The 18,098-nt window shown below is 52.8% G+C and overlaps 2 protein-coding genes across 5 annotated transcripts; both read left to right on the forward strand.

The window, feature by feature from the left end:
• The first annotated feature begins 4,558 nt into the window (after nt 1-4,558).
• LOC104051988 (putative methyltransferase DDB_G0268948) lies at nt 4,559-9,840 on the forward strand. Of its 4 annotated transcripts, none has more exons than XM_064452124.1 (7): nt 4,559-4,577; nt 6,162-6,290; nt 6,564-6,724; nt 6,984-7,197; nt 7,838-7,938; nt 8,692-8,829; nt 9,407-9,840. In XM_064452124.1, exons 2-7 carry the CDS (start codon nt 6,180-6,182, stop codon nt 9,495-9,497), a joined length of 816 nt encoding a protein of 271 aa, XP_064308194.1. In that variant the 5' UTR covers nt 4,559-4,577; nt 6,162-6,179; the 3' UTR covers nt 9,498-9,840. The 4 variants fall into 4 exon arrangements, with proteins under 4 accessions (XP_064308194.1, XP_064308192.1, XP_064308193.1 ...); XM_064452122.1 differs by lacking the exon at nt 4,559-4,577 and adding an exon at nt 4,868-4,951; XM_064452123.1 differs by lacking the exon at nt 4,559-4,577 and adding an exon at nt 5,373-5,449.
• A 5,925-nt stretch (nt 9,841-15,765) lies between these two features.
• Nucleotides 15,766-17,140, forward strand: LOC135313629 (interferon lambda-3-like). The gene is made up of 5 exons (XM_064453248.1): nt 15,766-15,927; nt 16,194-16,271; nt 16,447-16,590; nt 16,705-16,785; nt 16,898-17,140. The coding sequence occupies exons 1-5, from the start codon at nt 15,766-15,768 to the stop codon at nt 16,991-16,993; spliced, it is 561 nt and encodes a 186-aa protein (XP_064309318.1). The 3' UTR covers nt 16,994-17,140.
• The last annotated feature ends 958 nt before the right edge of the window (nt 17,141-18,098 follow it).

Here is an 18,098-nt window from a genome sequence, read left to right on the forward strand (position 1 = left end):
TCGCTGGCTGTTGCAGCGTGCCAGGAAGCAGAAGTCCCCCTTTTCCAATCCTCTGCACCACTATGCTTCCAGGTTTCTTCCCACTTGGCTTTTGGGACACAGGGCTGTGATCCTGGGAACCGCAATGGGAAATGGGCACGGGACGATGGACTCAGCCATCTCTCAGCACAGGGTTTTTTGGAGGAAGAAGAGCCTAAAAGATTGCTTCCTTCCCCTATATTTCTCCCTTTCTTACAATGAATATTCTATATCAGGCCTAGCTCAGACCTCAGGGAAGAAGAAAATAACTTAAACACTGAATTAAGATGGCCCTGGATCTTGTTTAATCACCACAGGTTTGATTACATTTCAGAACAGACCATCAAGCATCATCCAGTCCCCAAAGCAATTGCTCTAAGTGTGGTTGGCCACACATGTCCCAGAGTCATTTTAGTACACCAGCTTCCTGACACCGCTGAATTTTTTGCTTATCCCAGCAGATATAATAATATAAACAATTATATCCTCCTGCCCAGCGCATGCACACAAGGAAAGGTGAAATAAAATCAATTTGCACTCATGTTTCTCCCCCTCTTTTTAATTCCAGGGCTTGTTAATTCATCACCAGTGAGTTTATGGTCCCTTGGATGCCCAAGATGCCTGGATAGCAAAGCTCTGCACTAGACAAGGCACAAGCACTTTGTAACAGCGTTACAAAATGCCCTAAATGAACATTTAGTTGCCTCAGGGACTTCGTAGCATCTGAATCCAGCCCTAGTGAGGTTTCCCTGATGGTTATTCCACACGGGGAGATCAAGTGCGGAGGCTCACAGACTGCTGCCAGGGTGGAGAAGCAGCCAGGGGCAGAAGGGGGAATTCAGCTGGGGCACATTTAGGAGGAGTCAACAAAACTGCATAGGCACTGCAACCATCTCACACAAACCCAGGCAGCATCAGTGGTGGCTTCCCATATGGACTTGTCTCCCCTCTCCAATTCTGTATCCACCAGAGGAGACAGGAGGTGGGAAACCTCCAGACACCTGGCTGCAGGGGCTGGAGCTGGAGGCAGAGGTCCTTGGTGCTTCTCAGCTATTGCAGAAGGGCTGGCTGAGGTGTCTTCACATCTGATGCTCTCCGAAAAGCACTGGGGCCCAAGAGTCCTCCATCTCTTTCTGAGATCTTGCTTGCTCTCAGGTGTCTAAAAATAAACATTTCTGGTAAGGGGATGGGAAACCCCCTGCCAAAATATGGGTGGGCTACTTCTCCTGCCCAGGTCCAGCCCTCCTTACAAGTTGCTGCATTAGGAACTTCGGACAGCAACAAATTTCAACAGCAAAAGCTGACAGCACAACAAAGCTGATGAGACCTCCCTAGTGAGGCCACATTTGGAGTGCTGTGTCCAGTTTTGGGCCCCCCAGTTTAAGAAGGACAGGGAACTGCTTGAGCAAGTTCAGCAGAGAGATATGAAGATGATCAGGGGGCTGGAGCATCTCCCTTATGAGGAAAGGCTGAGACACCTGGGTTTGTTCAACCTGGACAAGAAAAGACTGAGGGGGGAATCTCATCAATGCTTATAAATATCTAAAGGGCAGGTGTCAAGAGGATGGGGCTGGACTCTTTTCAGTGGTGCCCAATGACAGGACAAAAGTCAATGGGCACAACTTGGAACACAGAAAGTTCCACCTGAACATGGGAAAAACTTTCTTTCCTGTGAGGGTGCCAGAGCAGTGGCACAGGCTGCCCAGGGAGGTTGTGGAGTCTCCTTCTCTGGAAATATTCAGAACCAATCTGGACGCATTCCTGTGCCCCCTGCTCTGGGTGTACCTGCTCAAGCAGGTTGGACGAGATAATGTCCAGAGGTCCCTTCCAACCCCTACCAGTCTGTGATTCTGTGATCCTGTCAGGAACCAGCTGTGCCTGCAAACACCCAAATCACCATCTGGTACTTTCGCATCGGCCACTTTGGGAGCCCACTCAGCCAAGAGGGCTGCAACGCTGGATTGCGGTGCCACCACGGTGAGTTGGGACACTCAGGTCTTTTTAAGGCCATCGGGTAATGAGAGATCAATGGCCCTACAGATGAATGGGAGGCAATGATAAGCCTTTCAAATGATAAGCTTTCAAAAAAAGGCTCTGAAAAAGGACCCTCCGGTCCCTGCATGGGGAACAGGAGATGTCAGCATGCTCCACCACAGATTCTCACCTGACTTCTTAATTTAATTTCATTCATCGGCTCCACAATCAGTCTTCCCATCTTCCTAAATTGAAAAGTGAAATCATGGGAGAAGGATTTGTTTCATATTGTTTCCAGAAGATCCCAGCACTGCTGCTTTGCTCCCAGCCAGGGCTTTCAGCTCCCCCATGCGCCATGCATCAATCATTCATACAGGAAGATTTATGGCAGGATGAGCTAAGGGGGGAGGTAGGATTTCAAAGTCGAGGATGCTCTGCCTCCACAGACTTTCTCATCTGCCCTTGAGCTTGCCCCCACCTGCCTTTATTTCTTCTCCAACGTTTTGTGTGCTTGAGCACAAGAATATCCAGCTGACACATCCGCTGCTGTTACAAGGATCCGGCAATTGACTCTGACATTCACTTGCACAGGCGCGGATGCACTTTCCCCAAAATAGTCAACACCGCAAAGATTCCCTTCTCCCTCCCCTCTCCCTCGCTGGTTGATCTACTGGGTCTCTCTTTGACCCGGGCTCTCTTTTCACATGAGCACTGATTTTTTCTGGGTTGCAGGTGCCAGGAAGCAGGCAGGGACAGCCCCAATCCCAGCCAAGACTTGGAGGCACAGCTATAGCAGACACAGCCATACGATCAGCTGAGACATCCTTGATTTGCAGCTGAATCCCTTCCCTACAAGGAGACTTTATCCCATGCCCTGATGCTTGAAAGCTAAGAGAATTATGTTCTTCATTACTTTAAAGTCTGAGCCCTCTAGGTTTAAAAAGAGCCTTTTAGAAATACCAAGTATTTTCTGATCCCTTTATTGTGATAATAAACCTTGTCCCTTTTCCATCGGAGAACAAATAAACAGGACAAAGTCTCTTGAGAGCCGAAGCCTTCCTGGGGTCTTAAAAGCAAATAACTTTCTTCACAAAGTAAGAGAAATATCACTGGCTTCTTCACAGTGTAAATAACCCGGTGACAGAGCCAGAAGTGATGCTCTGTGGAGCAGGCACCTTGAATGTTTTGCCCATTTCCCCTTGGGTGCGGTGGTCCCATTACGTTTTCATATCACCACTACCTTCTTGGTGGGAGGGTGTCCAGGGCGGGGACATTGTCACCATATTTATTTGTTCCTAGCGAGCAGAAGCCTGCTGGTTATAGAATTTTTTGACTCCTTGGTGTAGTTATCCCCTAAATACATGTCCCCAAGCTCCAAGGCTGTCAGGTAGGAAGGAGGACAGTGACTTTTTCAGTATCTCACATTATCCTTTCCTGCGTTAAGGTTAGGGTTTGGAGGTCTATTGATTCAGGACCCGCCATATAATTTAAATCCTCAGGGTCTGTAAGTCTGGGGAAGAAGCTGGTGGGAAGATCCCAGGGTGCTTTGGTATTCCTTAAAGCCCCCAGATTTAGTAAGTGGGCTGGTAGGGATGATGGACATTGTCCAATTCTCTATGCCTGGGGTATAACTAGCGTTTGGGCTAAGGCTCAGCAATCCAAAGGTTGAGGAGATCAATTTATTGCTGCGTGATGCAGGGCCACCAGAGAGTAACTGTCATTTAGGGAATAGAGTAGAGCTGGGGTAGGAAGTCAAAGGCATCTGAATCCAGTGTGACAAAGGCTGGGAGAGCTTAGAAAAGGACTGGGCTACAGCCCATGCCTGGTTCACATTTTCTTTTACTGTGGGTGTGTGTTTGTCTCAGCTGTACCCAGAGGATAATCAGATGTCATTTGCATATCGCCCATGAGAGCAGCCCGTGCTATGGGTACCGCAGAGTTAGGAAGAGGGCAGGTGACTGAAACCCAGGACATCATCCCTTCCTGTCTGCATTCATGTTCTCAGCAAAGTACAGGCAAAATTAGGGTATCTAAACCTCAAACAGGCCGGACACTTGCCAGATGCTGCAGGACACTTCAGGTTATGAACACGCAGGGACCTTTGGTACTTGTGTCTTATCTCGGTGCAGTGATGCACCAAGACAATTATGCAGCAGGTTATCCAAATGATTTCATCAGGACACAGGCCCAGAAACTTCAACCTGTGCTTTGATTCAGCAAACTGCTTCAAGGTGGCCTCTATCTTTGTCCCCTGGATACATTCCACTGATTTCTCTTAAAATCAGGAGAGGCTTAAAGGCTGTGCTGATTAGCAGAGATTCACAAGTGCTGTGCAAAATACAAACTGAAGTGAACATGCTTCAAGTGAACCATGGCTTTGCTGGCTTCAGCTGTATGTAATAAGCATTACTCTAGCGCGTGAAGGGGTAAAATCCTGCCACAAATCAGGGGAGGGGCTTTGCCTAGTCCTTAAATACCAACGCTCTGTCTTCTTAAAGCTAGTGCTGGGGTTACAAAGGCTCTGTTTATGCTTTTTCTCTTTCTGCTGGATAACAGGACGGGAATTGCAGCACTGCCAGACCTCAGTAAGTATGGCTTTGGGTGCCTGCAGCGTTTGAATCCTGTTCTCCTGCTACCTCACAGCACCTGCTGGCCTTCACGTCTGCTTCCCGGCACGCGCAGGGCTGCTGAGCATCCCCCAGTTCGTGGGCGTTTTGATTAACGCCCACAGAAACTGCGTAAAGGCGAAGGCTGGGCTCTAGGCTCCAGGGCCTCGGTGGGATGGGGGCTTTGGAAGCTGCCTGCCAGGTTTCGCTCCCTCCCCACCTCACGGGGGAAGCACCGGGCCCCGGCCGACCGCCCGGGGCTGGCGGCACTGGGGGCGGCGCCTGCCTTCCCCTTTAGCCGGAGCTCTGAACTGGGAGGCGCTGGGAGGAGCTCCGGGCAGGGGCTGCAGGCGGTAAGAGGAGGGGTGAAGCTGCCCGGGGCGGCTCACTGGTGGGAGGGGGCTTCTCCGAGCATAGGTAAAGCACCTGGAGGACTCCCTCCAAACAGGATTTGGCAGGGCTGCTGCCCGCTGTTGGGAGTGTCTAGTCTGGAGCTGGCTAAGCCACTGCCTAGCTCACATCTCTTCTTGCGTCACAAGTTATATTAACACTTTATTGCCTGGTGGTGGATATTTGTGTGCCGCTTGGCAAACGCTGTTGCTGCGTCCTTTGGCCCACCTTGCTCTCTGCGAGCGTGCAAGAAGATGCCGTTGCCTGTCAATGAGGCAGGGTGTCCTTCTGGCAGGCTCCGGGGGGGGGCGGGGTGTCTGTCATCAGCCCACGGAGCTGTTGCTGTCTCAGACGCTGCCTGCTCGGGCACTGAGATAAACAGGATGCGGCCGAGAGCCTTGCGGCGGGCGGAGAGCCGCATGCCGGCAGGCGCTGGGCCTCGGCCCGCGGGACCCTGCCTGGTGGGCGCAGGGACCGGGCGCTCTGTGGCGGCCTGCGGGGACTGAACGGATGGGCGGGGGGGAGCCCTGCGCGCCGCAGGAAAGCGGCGCCGGCGGCCGGGCCGGGGGCGCTGAGCTGGCGGGAGGCCTGAGGGGCCCTGCCGCGGCGCCAGCCTTGCCTCTGCGCGGGGTTCTGGGTGGTGGGCTTAGCGGGGCTCCGCGTTTGAAGGAGATTTTGAGCATCTCTGGGGCAGGAAGGGGTGAAAAAAAATTGAACGGTTCAGACAGCACAGGATGGAGTTGCCGTGATTGTGTTGCTAACATCAAAATGCTGATTTCTTAAAAAAAAAAAAAAGCTACAAACTAAACTTTGTTAGGTTTTTTTGTGATGCTCTGCTCAGTCCCCCAAATTCACAGATATTCCAGCTGTAATGGTGACTTATTTCAGAAGACACCCAGGTGTGTGGGGAGAACAAAGGAATAAGGAGAAGAGTTCAAAAACCTAGGAAGTTTTCCCTTATCAGTTGCTGCAGGGTTGCTTCTGCGGTTAAGTTACACCTGTGGGAGGGATGCTGGGAGAGCAGGCTCACGCTCCCTTGCTGGAGCCTCGTGGACAAAGTCCTCCCCAGGCCCCTGCCAGGAGCTGGAGACTTTAGCACCTGTGGTCACAGGCCAAAGCAGCAGGAAGAGTTTGATCCTGTAGTGACAAACCTGGCTTGCTGCTTCCCCCCAGGTGTGAGGTCACCCAAGCATGGCCACCCAGATGTTCGAGGGGAGAGGGCATGCAGCCATTTACCAGAAATACAGGTTCGCACCAGGCAGAGAGCTGCAGCAAACCATCCTTGCCTACTTACAGGAAAAGGTGAGCTGGGTATGGCCAGGCTGTAGGAAAAAACAAGGTAGTAGTATTTGTGAGTAGTAGTATTTACCTTGTTGGGAGTGTTACCTTGGTTGGTGCTATGGGGAAGAATAAATCAATAGATGTAAGATAAGGCAAGATGTGGGCGTAGAAGGGCCTTTCCAGGGGTTGTGCCATGCTGAGGCCATTCCTGTGTGGACACTGGGTGAAGGAATGGGGTAAAAAGCACAGAAACTGGGTGGCTGCCCGCTGAGATGCATCCGTTCCTCCCCGCAGAGGGCAAACCCTGTTGAACTGGTGGTGGATGTCGGCTGCGGGTCTGGACAAGGCACCCGCTTCCTTGCAGAGCACTTCAAGAAGGTGGTGGGAACGGACATCAGCGAAGCGCAGATCCAGGAGGCCAGGGACACCCCCTCCCTGCCCAATGTCTCCTACCTGTGAGTGTTGGGGCAGCGATCTCAGCTGAAGGCAAAATTCAGGCCCTCGCACAGAGGTGGTGTTTTGTGAGTATGATTGTTGTAAGAGCCAGCTGGCACCAAAGACAATACCATTTGGTGGGATTTCTGGTGTGAATGGGTGTTATCCTAAATTTACAGTAGCTGTGTCATTCCAAACACTCATTATCAACTTGACTTCATGTCCTACTCCTTAATTCCCATATTATACACTGCCTTTTTTTCCCTTTCCCCCTTCCAGCGTCTGCCCTGCAGAGGAGCTGCCATTCGAGGATGCCTCGGTGGACCTCCTGACTTCATTTACAGCTGCGCACTGGTTTGATATCGAGAAGTTCATGAGAGAAGCGAACCGGGTGGTTAAGCCAGGTGGTTGCGTGGTAATCAGCACCTACACTGTGGACATGAGTCTGCGCTATGGAAACTGCTCCCAAAACCTGACCAAAGTCTTCAGGGAGGTGAGATGATGAAACTTAAACCTTGGGGCTTCCTCCCCTGGGCTGGGCAGGGGGAAATGTGTAGTGCCTGGATGCAGAGAGGAAAAGCAATGTGTTCGGGCATATAACTAGAGGACTCCTGTTACAGGATGGGGCAGAGGGATGGTTAAATGCAAGGACAAGGTTGAGATGGGGTGTTAGTGGTTCCCACACAGTGCTGGGGCTGCCTGGGAGAGAAGGGGGACATCAGAACTAGTAGGGCAGACTTTCGTGTGTTGAGAAGGGCTGCGGAGCAGACTTGGGGGGCTGGTATCGTGAAAGACTTCTGTCACCCTGATCACAGTGAAAAGAATGGGAAGCAGAAACTGCTTGGAAAGAGGTTTTCTTGGTGATCTTTCTTGACAATGAGTGCTTTAACAACTCACTAAAAGGAGACTTTCCACTAGGAGGAACAGCAGTGTAGAGGACAGAACCCTTATCTCTATAACAAAATAGGGTCCTTGAATTCTTGACACTGAACAGGATTTTGGTGAATTTAAATGCAAGGAGTATTTTTAAAAAAATACATGTATGAATGAATCTGATCTAGGGCTAAGCAAACCTGAGTTAAGCAGAAACAGAGCTTCAAGTGGGTTTATTTTTTAATATGCTGCCTTTACAGTCCTGGGACCTGCTTTTGAAATACTCTCATAATAGAATAAAACTTGTCTTGGAAGACTACAAAGAGATCTTTGAGGCCTTGCCGTTTCCAGACAAGAAGAGGTGAGCAAAAACTCCTCAACACAGCACCGGGAATGGATAGAGGTGTTGTCTCAGCTCCTCAGCGGGGCTGCTGTGCCACTGGCCCAGCGAGGGCAGAAGGGAGCTGGAGTTTGCTGGAGCAGGTGGCTGCTGGGTTTCAGCAAATGCCTTTGCATCATGACAGATCCATGTGTCTGCATTTCCACTCCATTAGATTTATGCAGCTCTATGCTGGGCCAGCAAATGTCTAGGGGCTGCAAGGACCCTTCCTGCTCAAGGCAGAATTGGGTTAGATTTTTTTGTTGGTTTATGATAATTTGAGTTTTCTGTGAAGGTGACTTCACAGATGAAGGGGAAAACTGGAGGGAGAGAGAACCTGCCCCAGACCACTTAGGAGCTGGCATCTTCCTCCCCACTGAGGTGTGGTGCAGGGACTGACTCTCCAGGCAAAAAGGATGTGTTGGCAGCAGTGTTGCAAAGGTGTTAGTGTCCTGGCTGCTGAAGGGGGATGGGCTCTGTGGGTAGGCCTGTGCTGAAAGGGCTGTTCAAGTCACAGGCTACATTAGATGGTCCCTGGGACCATCTTGGCTTCTCCATAGTGCATCAGTTAGAGCTCCTGACCCACCAAATGCCATAATGGGATGTTGTTTCCATCCATGGGACCTCTGATGGTGTCAAGTATTTCATTCACCACCACCTCAATCTGCTGTCCTTTTTCCACTGCTTTTGAGATTTAACTTACCAATGTTCCTTTCTTCCCTGTCTCCCTTCTAGAATCACTGATATCTTTGACAAAATTCCCATGACAGTTGCTGGCGTGGTTGGTTACCTGGAGTCTGTGTCTCCATATCAAGCCTTTATGAAGAATGACCCCGAAGCTGCAAAATCCCTCCTCCAAGAGACTGAAAAGAGGTGAGAAAACTGCTTGGGAAAATGAGCAGGACATGGAAAACGCCTCTTGCACAGTGAATGAAGAGTGAGGTTGTAGGGACCCCTTCAAAGCTGAAAGTGAGCTGTGCAGTGATATGTTTCCCTCCTTCCCCCCAGATGTGGATGGATACTTGTCAGAGCAGATCCTCAGCTGCTCACAGCACAACTGACCTCACTTTAAGTCAGCTGACTTTAAAGTCCATGTAGCTGTATGGTGTTCTTGCACTGATGAACCCACGCATCCTCATGTCAGAGGTGTCTTGAGTTTCTTTGCCTCCCTCTCAATTAGCAGAGGGCAGGGAAAATATCAGAGGCTGCAACTTGAGCTATATTGGTCCACAGCAAGGGCCTGTTGCAAAGCTGGGGATGGGAGGCCTCCCTGTGCCTGCTAGTTTATTCATTCACCAGAACAACCCTTGTGCATGTGTTGGAAGCATCTGCCATCAAGACCTCAGTGCTGTGGGTGGAAGAGGCTTATCTCTGGTTGTGGATGTTGCCCTGCATCAGGTGGGAGCTGGATGGGCAGAGTGAGAGACCCTTCCTCTGCTTCTTGTTTCAGGATGCTGGAGACAATGGGAGTTTCTTCTCGTGACACCCCAGTGGAGTTCTGGGTGAGGCACGTCTGTGTGCTGGGGTACAAGGGATGGTGAGAGGAAAACCCTTCTCCTGATCTGGTGCTGGAAGGGAAGGAAAAAGTGGGTTGTCTCCTAATACCCTGCTTGTAACCATCCTCATTCCTTGGGAAGGTTGATGCTGATTTTTGTGATTAAAATTTTGATCTTCTATGGAGAACAGACATGGGTTTATGCCTGCTCTCAGTTCCTGTCCATGGTGATCCCCTGGTCTGCCCAGGGCTGTGCCATCAGCGCTAGAAGGGTCCAGTTTCAGACTCTGGTGGTTGGATTGCACGTGGGGATGACAATCTCAGTAATGGCTGAGAAACTTGCTGCATTTCTTATACAATTAACAATAATAAAGGCTGCGGAAAAAGTTGCTTGTGGCTCTACAGCCTCTCTTAAAAAGAAGAGCACCTGCTGGACTGGGAACAACTGCGCTTCATGGACATTGCTTACCTGGGCCCTGAATGGCCTTCTCTTTTGCAGGGTAGATGGGGTTTGGGTAGAAAGGGCCATTTGCCCCTTTTCCTGCCCAGGTTAAGCTAGGAGTTGTGTGCAGTCTTTGAAGGCCAAGTTGCAATGGTGCTGTTCCCATGCACTACATGACTCCATTCCTGGTGCCTTGCTGGCTGGCACAGGTGTATCAGCAGCTTATCAAGGCCAGGTTTACCCAGTGCTGTGCCAGTGCTGCTGCTCTGGCCCTTGTGAGGTTACTCACCCCTCAGCTCAGGAGCTGTTCTGGGATCGCTGCCGTAGAGTGTGGGTTTGCGCTCCCCTCAGTCCGAGTGCTATTGCTCACCCTTGCTACAAGGACAAGATCTGTGTCTGTGTTTTGGGGAGGGGTAGGTGGGGAAAAAAAAGGGTCTGAAGCTGGATGCAGCCCAGCACAGGTCCCCTCCTGTTTGTTTTCTGGAGACTTTGTCCAGGTGCAGCCTCTGCAGGGGCCTTTCCCTTTCCTGTAATTCTTGCCCTGACACCAGGCTGTGGTCTCATTCTGTTACACCTTGGTGGGTTACTAAGGAAGGCAGAAGTGATGCCTTTGCCTGTTTGCCCCCCCCCCCCCCCCCCCCCCCCCCCCCCCAAAAAAAAAAAAGAGCACCTGGAGAGAGGCTTATAGGGGCTGAAGGTGCTTCAGCTGTGGTCCTGGGGCTCTTGGGTATGGTCCTGCTATGGGTGTAGAGACTGAACTGCCTCAGCTTGGTGAAGGTGCTTAACCCTAGGCCTATCTCTAGGGTCACTGAGTGCTGGCTCAGCTTGCCCAGGCTGGGAAGCAAAGGCTTTGACCCCACTTGGTGGCTCCTGGGAGGGTGGTGGGGTCTCAGGAGGACAGCTATGGGGAGGAAGGTGCTGATGCTAGGCTGGTCTCTGTGTCCATGGCCATATACTGGAGAAGACATCATCGAGTGGTGATGCTGGATCAAGCCCTGCTGCATGTCATTGGTAAAGAGGCTGCACCAGGTGCATGTTGTGGCTGGGTGAGCAGCACCCATAAAAAACTCCCTTGCTGGGTGAGAATGGGGCTGGCGGCTTGCCATCTCCTGCAGAAGCACTAGAGGTCTCTCCCTGCCCGGGACTGCACTGGGTGATTCAGCTACTGGGAGATGGGTGGCCTGTGAAACCACCTGGGCAGGGGAAGCCCCAGCTTGGCTGGCAGGGCTTGTCCTGGGAGGGTGCATCCTGCAGCAGCTGTGCCTGAGCAGGGAGGTGTCAGACTCCAGCAAAAAAGTGCGTGCTTGGTTCCCCCCCGCCCCCCGCCAGTTTAAACTTAAAACAGTCTGTTTAAATCTGCTCACTAATTAACTTTGCAATTAACAGCTCTCTTCCCTCCCTGGCATTGTTGGCAGGGTGCTCGGTGCATCCCCTAGGATGATGCAGTGGGTGACCGGCTGTGATGTAACACCAGGGATTGCATCACCGATGTGCTTGGGCATGGCGTCAGCAGTGAGGGGCATTCGGAGCAGCACAAACCAGCCTGATGCCGCGGCAGCTGCTGCAGATGGCACATGCTGCGTGGCGACGATGGGTTATGGGGGTGCATAGTGGGGCTGGCAGCACTTTGGCACTGGCACCCAAGGCTGGTGGGGATGTGACCAGTGACAGCTGCTGAGCAGAGGCCACCTGATGTCCTGTGCCATGGGGCCACAGGCAGGGCTCCCGCACATCACCTAGGCTGGGCTGTCTTGTTGTTGGTTTGTTCTTTTTAAAGCTGGCTTTTTGAGTGTGTGTTTTCTTATTTTTCCTTTTTGCTTTCTAAGACCAGTGACTTTAGCACGAGCTGGTTACTCCCAAACCGAGCTGTCTGGCTCCAAAAGGGGTTGGAAAGGAGCAATCTTCTCCTTGCCACCCTGTGCCAGGACGTGGCTTGCAGCCAAGGCTTTTCCACCCTCGTGCCACGTGGTGGTGGCTGATGAGTCACAGGGCAATTGCCTCATCTGACGCTGGTGCCAGCCCTGCCCATTTTCGCTTTCCTTCTTGCTGCCAGGACCTACTGCACTCCTGGGATTTCTTGCCCTGAGCAAGTTTAAGTGGCTCCAGCTCACTGGGCTGCGTGAATCCGAGGAGGAGGCCCCATCATTGTAATCTGTGGCACGTTCCTGGCACAGTGCTATTGGCAGTCATCGCTCCAGCCCCAACCACCACGGATCCACAGACCCTGCGGACCCTGGCAGGCATGGCACGGTGTCCTAGGCCCACGCCAGCATTGGGGGACCCTCCGCTGTTGTGGCAGGAGCCGGTGCTACTGCAGTTTGGAGGATCTGTGCTGAATGCGGCTAGGCTTCACCCGCCAGGCTGGGGACCAGGGTATGGTGGAGCATGGCGTTGCTGTGTGAGACACTTGCTGTTATGCTGATTCCCAGGATGGGAAGGCAACATCCTGTCAGGGAACAGCCCTTGTTGCTGCTCAGCCAGGCACGGACAGGCTTGGCTACAGCTGGTGGGAAGTGAGGTACAAACATCTGAGCCCAGCACCCAGGCGATCTTTAAGCTTTCATCATGGCTGTCCTAATTGCCAGGGGTGCTAAGCTGGTGGCCCCAGCTTCCCTGCTCAGCTTTCACTTTTCCTTTGGTGCCTTGGGATCTCCTTTCTCTTGTGTGAAGAGATTAGGTTTCACTTTACTTCTGCAACCAGAAATAACATCTGGGAGATAAAAGCTGCAGTGATGGGGAAGAGGAGCCAAAGGATCTGGGTTCTGCAGGGATGTGATGCTGCACTGAGACCTGACAGGTGACCTGAGAGTGTCCCCAGCGCCATCCTCAGCTGGGGCCAGCCTCACATGGGGTGACCTTTCAGCCCCTCTGGAGCACAAGGCTGCAGGTGGGGGGCTGTTCCAGCACAGCAGGCGGTGGACATCACTGGCCGGGTGCTGGGGACCCTGCTTCAGACCTGCTGGTGTCCGCTGTGCATCCAACATGGGTGCCGAAACACCCCAGTGTGGCTCATGTCTTGGTCTGGAGGAAGAAATACCCTGTGGTGCCTGTCCCATGAGCCAGCCAGGCTCCACCCTGAGGCAGCACCAGGCCCCCCCTCCCCCCCATGGCCAAGTTCATTTTTATACCTTTCAGGGTTTTTGGCTAAGGTGCTGCCTATTCCAGCTGAGCTGTGTCTCACTTGGGTGACGTATGTGAAGTTAGTTATGCTGGTTTGGGCTTTAATTTCATAGTTGTATTGAATGTGAACTTGTTGCATTGAATAAAAATTATTATTCTAAATCTGTGCATTTCTTTAATGGGAGAGAGAGGTCCTGGTCACCAAGAGCACAAATGGAGGACCTGAGTTCTGGCTGGGGCTCAGGCTTTTAATTACTGCCCTTGCACAACCTGCTGCAGTGGGGGAGGCAGCCTGGTCTGGCAGCAATACCTGTGACTTGCTGTGAAGGGAAACGCTGTGTGCACCGTACCTTTGGGATTTAGTGCTGGGTTTTGGTATCCCTGGCTCTTTGCCAAGTTGCATCTCCAACTAGTTTGGTCCAAGCTGAGCTAGCCACTGCCCAAGTCCCACTGATCCCTGTCTGCTCGTCTTCATGTCCACTGTGGTTTTCCAGGAAAGACCTGAGCTCTCCGAGATGCTGCTGAGGCAGGGGAAGGGCTTAAGGAGGGCTGGATAGATCCTGCATGTCAACAACCAGTCCTGCTTAACCTCTTCATTAATGATCTGGAAGAAGAGGCTGACTGTACAAGCTGTGTACCAAGTTCACTGATGACACCAAACTGGGAGGAGTGTGTTACACACCAGAGGGTGGTGCTGCCAGCCAGAGGGACCTCAGCAAGCTGGAGAAATGGGCTTACAGGAACCTCATGCAGTGCAATGAGGGGAAGTGCAAAGACCTGCACCTGGGGAGGAACATCCCCAGGTACCAGCACATGCTGGTCCAGCTGGAAAGCAGCTTGGCAGGAAAGGCCTTGGGGGTCCTGGTGGACACCAGGTTGAACATGAGCCAGAAATGTGCCTTTGTGGCAGAGAAGGTGCGTAGTATCCAGGGCTGCACTGGGAGGAGTTTCCAGCAGATCAAGGGAGGTGATCCTTCCCCTCTACTCAGCACTGGTGAGGCCACCCCTGGAGTACTGGGTCCAGTTCTGGGCTCCCCAGTGTGAGAAACACATGGACAAACTGAAGAGAGTCCAACAAAGAGCCATGAAGATGATGAAGCAACCGGAGCATCTCTCCTGTGAGGAGAGGCTGAGAGCACTGGGGCCGTTCAGCCTGGAGAAGAGAAGGCTCAGGGGCTCTTGGTGGTGCGTATTGACAGGGCAGCAGGCAATGGGCACAACCTGAAACACATGAAAGTCCAGTGAACCGCAAGAAAATGCTGTACAATGAGGGTCGTCAAATGCCGGAACAGGTTGTCCAGAGAGGCTGTGGAGTTGCAATGCTTGGATATATACAGAACTGGACGATGTCCTGGGCAACCTGCACCAGCTGACCCCACCAGAGCAGGGGTTGGACTGGACGGTGCCCAGACGTCCCAGCCCACCTCCGTAACTTGGCACAGCACGTCTATGCTGGGCTCCCACCCGCAGGGGTATCTTTCCACAACCTTGGGCAAGAACTTTTCTTGTTTGCTTGGACTCCTTGAAGTCAGCAGTTTATTTACAAATATGAACATTAAAAATTGGGCACTGCAAAGTGCGTTTGTGCCTATTGCTGCATTACTGCATATTTGTTTTTTAGATACAGGTATTGTCCTAATTTTCTATAGATAATTCTTGGTGAACACGTGAAACTAAAGGCACAGCAATGATGGCTTCACAGCGCAAGAGGTTACCTCCAGGGAAGGGCGGGCTTCACTGAATGGCAGCTCTGTTCCTACTGTCAGCAGAGAGATGCCAATACATGATATTTGCGTTTCCAGGCTAAAGAAGGGGGAAGCCCCTGCCAGCTCTGCAGCGGCTGCTTGGGGGTGGCAGCCCTGCTCATCTGCGGCAGCCTCCCTGCACAACCCCACATCCTACCTGGAAGTGCTGCTGCTTCTTTCACCCTTTTTCCTGCTTTCATAGTGAGTCTGGTCCCTGAGGATAACACATACATAAAGATCATGCCTGCAGTCTGCTCTGAGCAGTGCCTGCACCTGGCTGCTGCTTTCACCCCCTTCCTGCCACAGCCGTTGCGCTGCACTTCCCATGGGGAAATTGAGGCACAAACTGCAATGGATCAGGAGGCACCGAAACCCTCCCAGCCACCCCGAGCTCGCCGTCCCTATGGGGCTGCGTGCCTGGGGGTGTCTGGCAGCTTTCGGCACAGTGCCGGGCTGGATTGTGCTCAGGCTTCCCCATACTTGCCGGCACCTCTGTGCCGCTTGATGTGGCAGCGGCGTCCCCCACGTCAGGCTCCCTCAGAGGGACACACGCCGAAGGCAGACCCGGTGTTCCCGGGGCGCTGGGTGCGCTTGCCCTGTCGAGGCAGGCAGCAGGGCAGGCAGTGAGAGGCGGGCACTGCCCACACCTGCCGCACCTGCAGCTGCGGGATTCCCTCCGCTGCCGTTTTCGCTTTCCTCTCTCCAGAGCCACCAAGCTACGGATTTTCCTGCCAATCTGAAAGCGCAATTGTGCTGGGCAGGCAGCATAAAAACCGGGGAGATGGGGCAGCAAGGCAGCCACAGTGAGAGACCTGAAGCACAGCTCCCTGGAACCGGCCACCAACCCAGCAGCCCTGCAGCCGAGAGAGCCACCTGCAGCAACACCATCAGGCATCTCTATATCAGGGATTTAGCGGATCTGGCCCAGAGTGCTCCAGTTCACCCTCTCTGGATTTTTGCATCGCAGCCCATTTTATCCCACACACCACTGAGCTCTCGTCAGCAAAATGTGGCACCTCGCCTTCATCCCACTGCTGGTGATGGCGTTGGGGGCCAGCCTCGGGGCTGCCTTCCCCCACGATGCCCTGAAGAACAGCTGTGGTCTGTCCAAGTACCAGTTCCTCGAGCCCCATGAGCTGAAGGCTGTGCGGAAGATGACAGAGCAGTTTGTGAGTACCGCTGGTAATGGGGGACTGTGGGCTGGCGGGGGGCAAGGCAGAGGGGTCGCTGAATTTGAAACCGTGGGTGACAAGGTGGACGGTTTCTGTAGCAGTCTGGGGATGAGGAGGATGTTTTCCAAGGGAGCCTGGGGACAAGAAGGGTGCTGGGCCAAATTTTGTCCTGGTTTCAAACCCCTCAAGGATGACCGGGGTTGCACACCGTTGCCAGAAGTCAAGATGCAAGTGTGTTAATCTCTCTTGGTTTATGCCTGCAGGAAGACATCATGGGGCTTTCGGACCGCAAATGCAACGTCAGGCTCTTCCATCGGAAATGGAAGCCAGTAGAGCTGTCGGTAAGAGCAAGGAGATGTTTTAAAAATGGGGTACACACCCCCCCTCCAGCTGGTCCCACCTCCATCTGCACCCCTGGGCAGGTCTTCGAGGAGGCACTCCCCCCCCCCGCCCCATCCTCCAGCCCACGGCCAGCCCTGGTGCCTCGGGTCCTAACCAGGATGCTTCTGCCCGCAGGTGCCCGACCGCGTGATGCTGGTAGAAGCCGAGCTGGACCTCGCCACCGCCATGCTGCACCTCCCTGCTGACCCCACGTTTGCCGAGACACGCCAGCGGCCCCTGGCCTTCCTCACCCAAGCTCGGGAGGACCTACGAGGCTGTGTGAGTGCCACCACCCCCCCAAAACTCCCCGGCCCTGTGCCGGCTCAGTGGCCCTGGTGCTGGCAGCAGCGCCAAGGGGCATTGCCAGTCCTTACGTGGCTGCTTTTCTTGCAGGTGGCCACAGAGGCTCCTTCACATCAGCCCTCCAGGAAACTGAGGCACTGGCTGCAGAAGCTGCAGATGGCCAAGGAAACAGTAAGTCAGGCCAGCAGGGTGAGGGGCTTTCAGGGTGTCAGTGACCACGTGGCTGAGCAGAGCCCACTGCGCCCCGACTCCGGTGCTAACCCATCCCTTCTCCCCGCTGCAGGAGACTGCCAGCTGCCTGGAGACCACCGCCATCCTCCACCTCTTCCAAGTGCTGGAAGACCTGCGGTGTGCGGCCCGCCAGGAGAAATGCACTTAGCCCCCACCGGCACGGCACTGCGTGGTGCTCACCAGCTCCAAAGGATGCCCTAAGGACTAGAAAAAATTAATTTTATTGTGTCACTGGATTGTATTTCCTATTTAAGCATTTTTCTTATTTATGTGAGCTCAGGGAGCAATTTTTTTTTCATAGTCTTAAATTATTGGTATTTATTGTGTATTTATAAATGGCTTGGGTAGAGATAAAGAAATGCCACTCCTGAAAGGTGCTGTTCGATGGAAATGAATTTATTTATTGGATATCTTTGTTTTGCTGGTTTTTAAAGCACTGACTGTTTTTAAGGAAATCTATTTTTTTACCTTCTATTTATTAGAGAGTATATTATGTATATTTGCCTGCATAAATTATTTTTTACATGCTATTTAATATGAAAAATAAAACAGATACCATAATCAGACAAGCTGCCATCATATGTTTTCACTATGTTTTGTTTGAATTACATCCCTTCAGAAAAGCGAGTTATTGCGAGGGGCGAGGGAGGACATCGAGGTGAATTTTGAGCATTTGAAAATTCGCGAACTTTTGGTACTCGTGTTCGTCTCCAGCTGCCTGGGGGTGCACCCTGACCACCCCCTCGGGGTTTGCTCTGGGGGATGGATGGATGGACAGTGTTGTGGCTGGGGCTGTCCCTGCCCACTTGGGGACAGGAGCCCCCTGGCCACCCATGTCCAGGACGGATGCCGGTCTTGCGTGGTGTGTGCCAGGGCACGGAGCCTGGAGGAGCCCACAGCCTAATGTGACACTTGCATCCCAGCATGGGCCAGGTGAGCCTCCGAGTTTGGACATCCTGGGGGCTCCCAGAAGATTCCCTGAATGATTTAACAACCAACCTGGAGGTTAGGAGGAGCGAGGAGCTGGGGAAGGCAGGCACCCAGTCGGGAGAGGAAGAAAGGACCCATAAGCAGACCCAAACCTCATTTGATCTGTTTTTTCCCCAGGTCAGGGAGATGTTCCATTGGAGACAAGTCACCAGAGAAGGGGAGGTGGCAACATATATGTGTGCTGGCCACATTTGGATCGAGCCATCACCACAGCCTAGGGCCCACCCACAGCCTGGGGACCCCAAAGCCACAGGCTTTGGTGG

Source organism: Phalacrocorax carbo, chromosome 5, assembly GCF_963921805.1.
Source record: "Phalacrocorax carbo chromosome 5, bPhaCar2.1, whole genome shotgun sequence".
Lineage (NCBI taxonomy): Eukaryota > Metazoa > Chordata > Aves > Suliformes > Phalacrocoracidae > Phalacrocorax > Phalacrocorax carbo.

Excerpts from the sequence above, each read along its gene's own strand:
- LOC104051988 (XM_064452124.1), top strand. The coding sequence starts at position 6,180 with ATGGCCACCCAGATGTTCGAGGGGAGAGGGCATGCAGCCATTTACCAG. Across the intron at positions 6,291-6,563 it reads TTGCCTACTTACAGGAAAAG|AGGGCAAACCCTGTTGAACT; the intron begins GTGAGCTGGGTA and ends TCCTCCCCGCAG. Across the intron at positions 6,725-6,983 it reads CTGCCCAATGTCTCCTACCT|CGTCTGCCCTGCAGAGGAGC; the intron begins GTGAGTGTTGGG and ends TCCCCCTTCCAG.
- LOC135313629 (XM_064453248.1), top strand. The coding sequence starts at position 15,766 with ATGTGGCACCTCGCCTTCATCCCACTGCTGGTGATGGCGTTGGGGGCC. Across the intron at positions 16,272-16,446 it reads GGAAGCCAGTAGAGCTGTCG|GTGCCCGACCGCGTGATGCT; the intron begins GTAAGAGCAAGG and ends TTCTGCCCGCAG. Across the intron at positions 16,786-16,897 it reads TGCAGATGGCCAAGGAAACA|GAGACTGCCAGCTGCCTGGA; the intron begins GTAAGTCAGGCC and ends TCCCCGCTGCAG.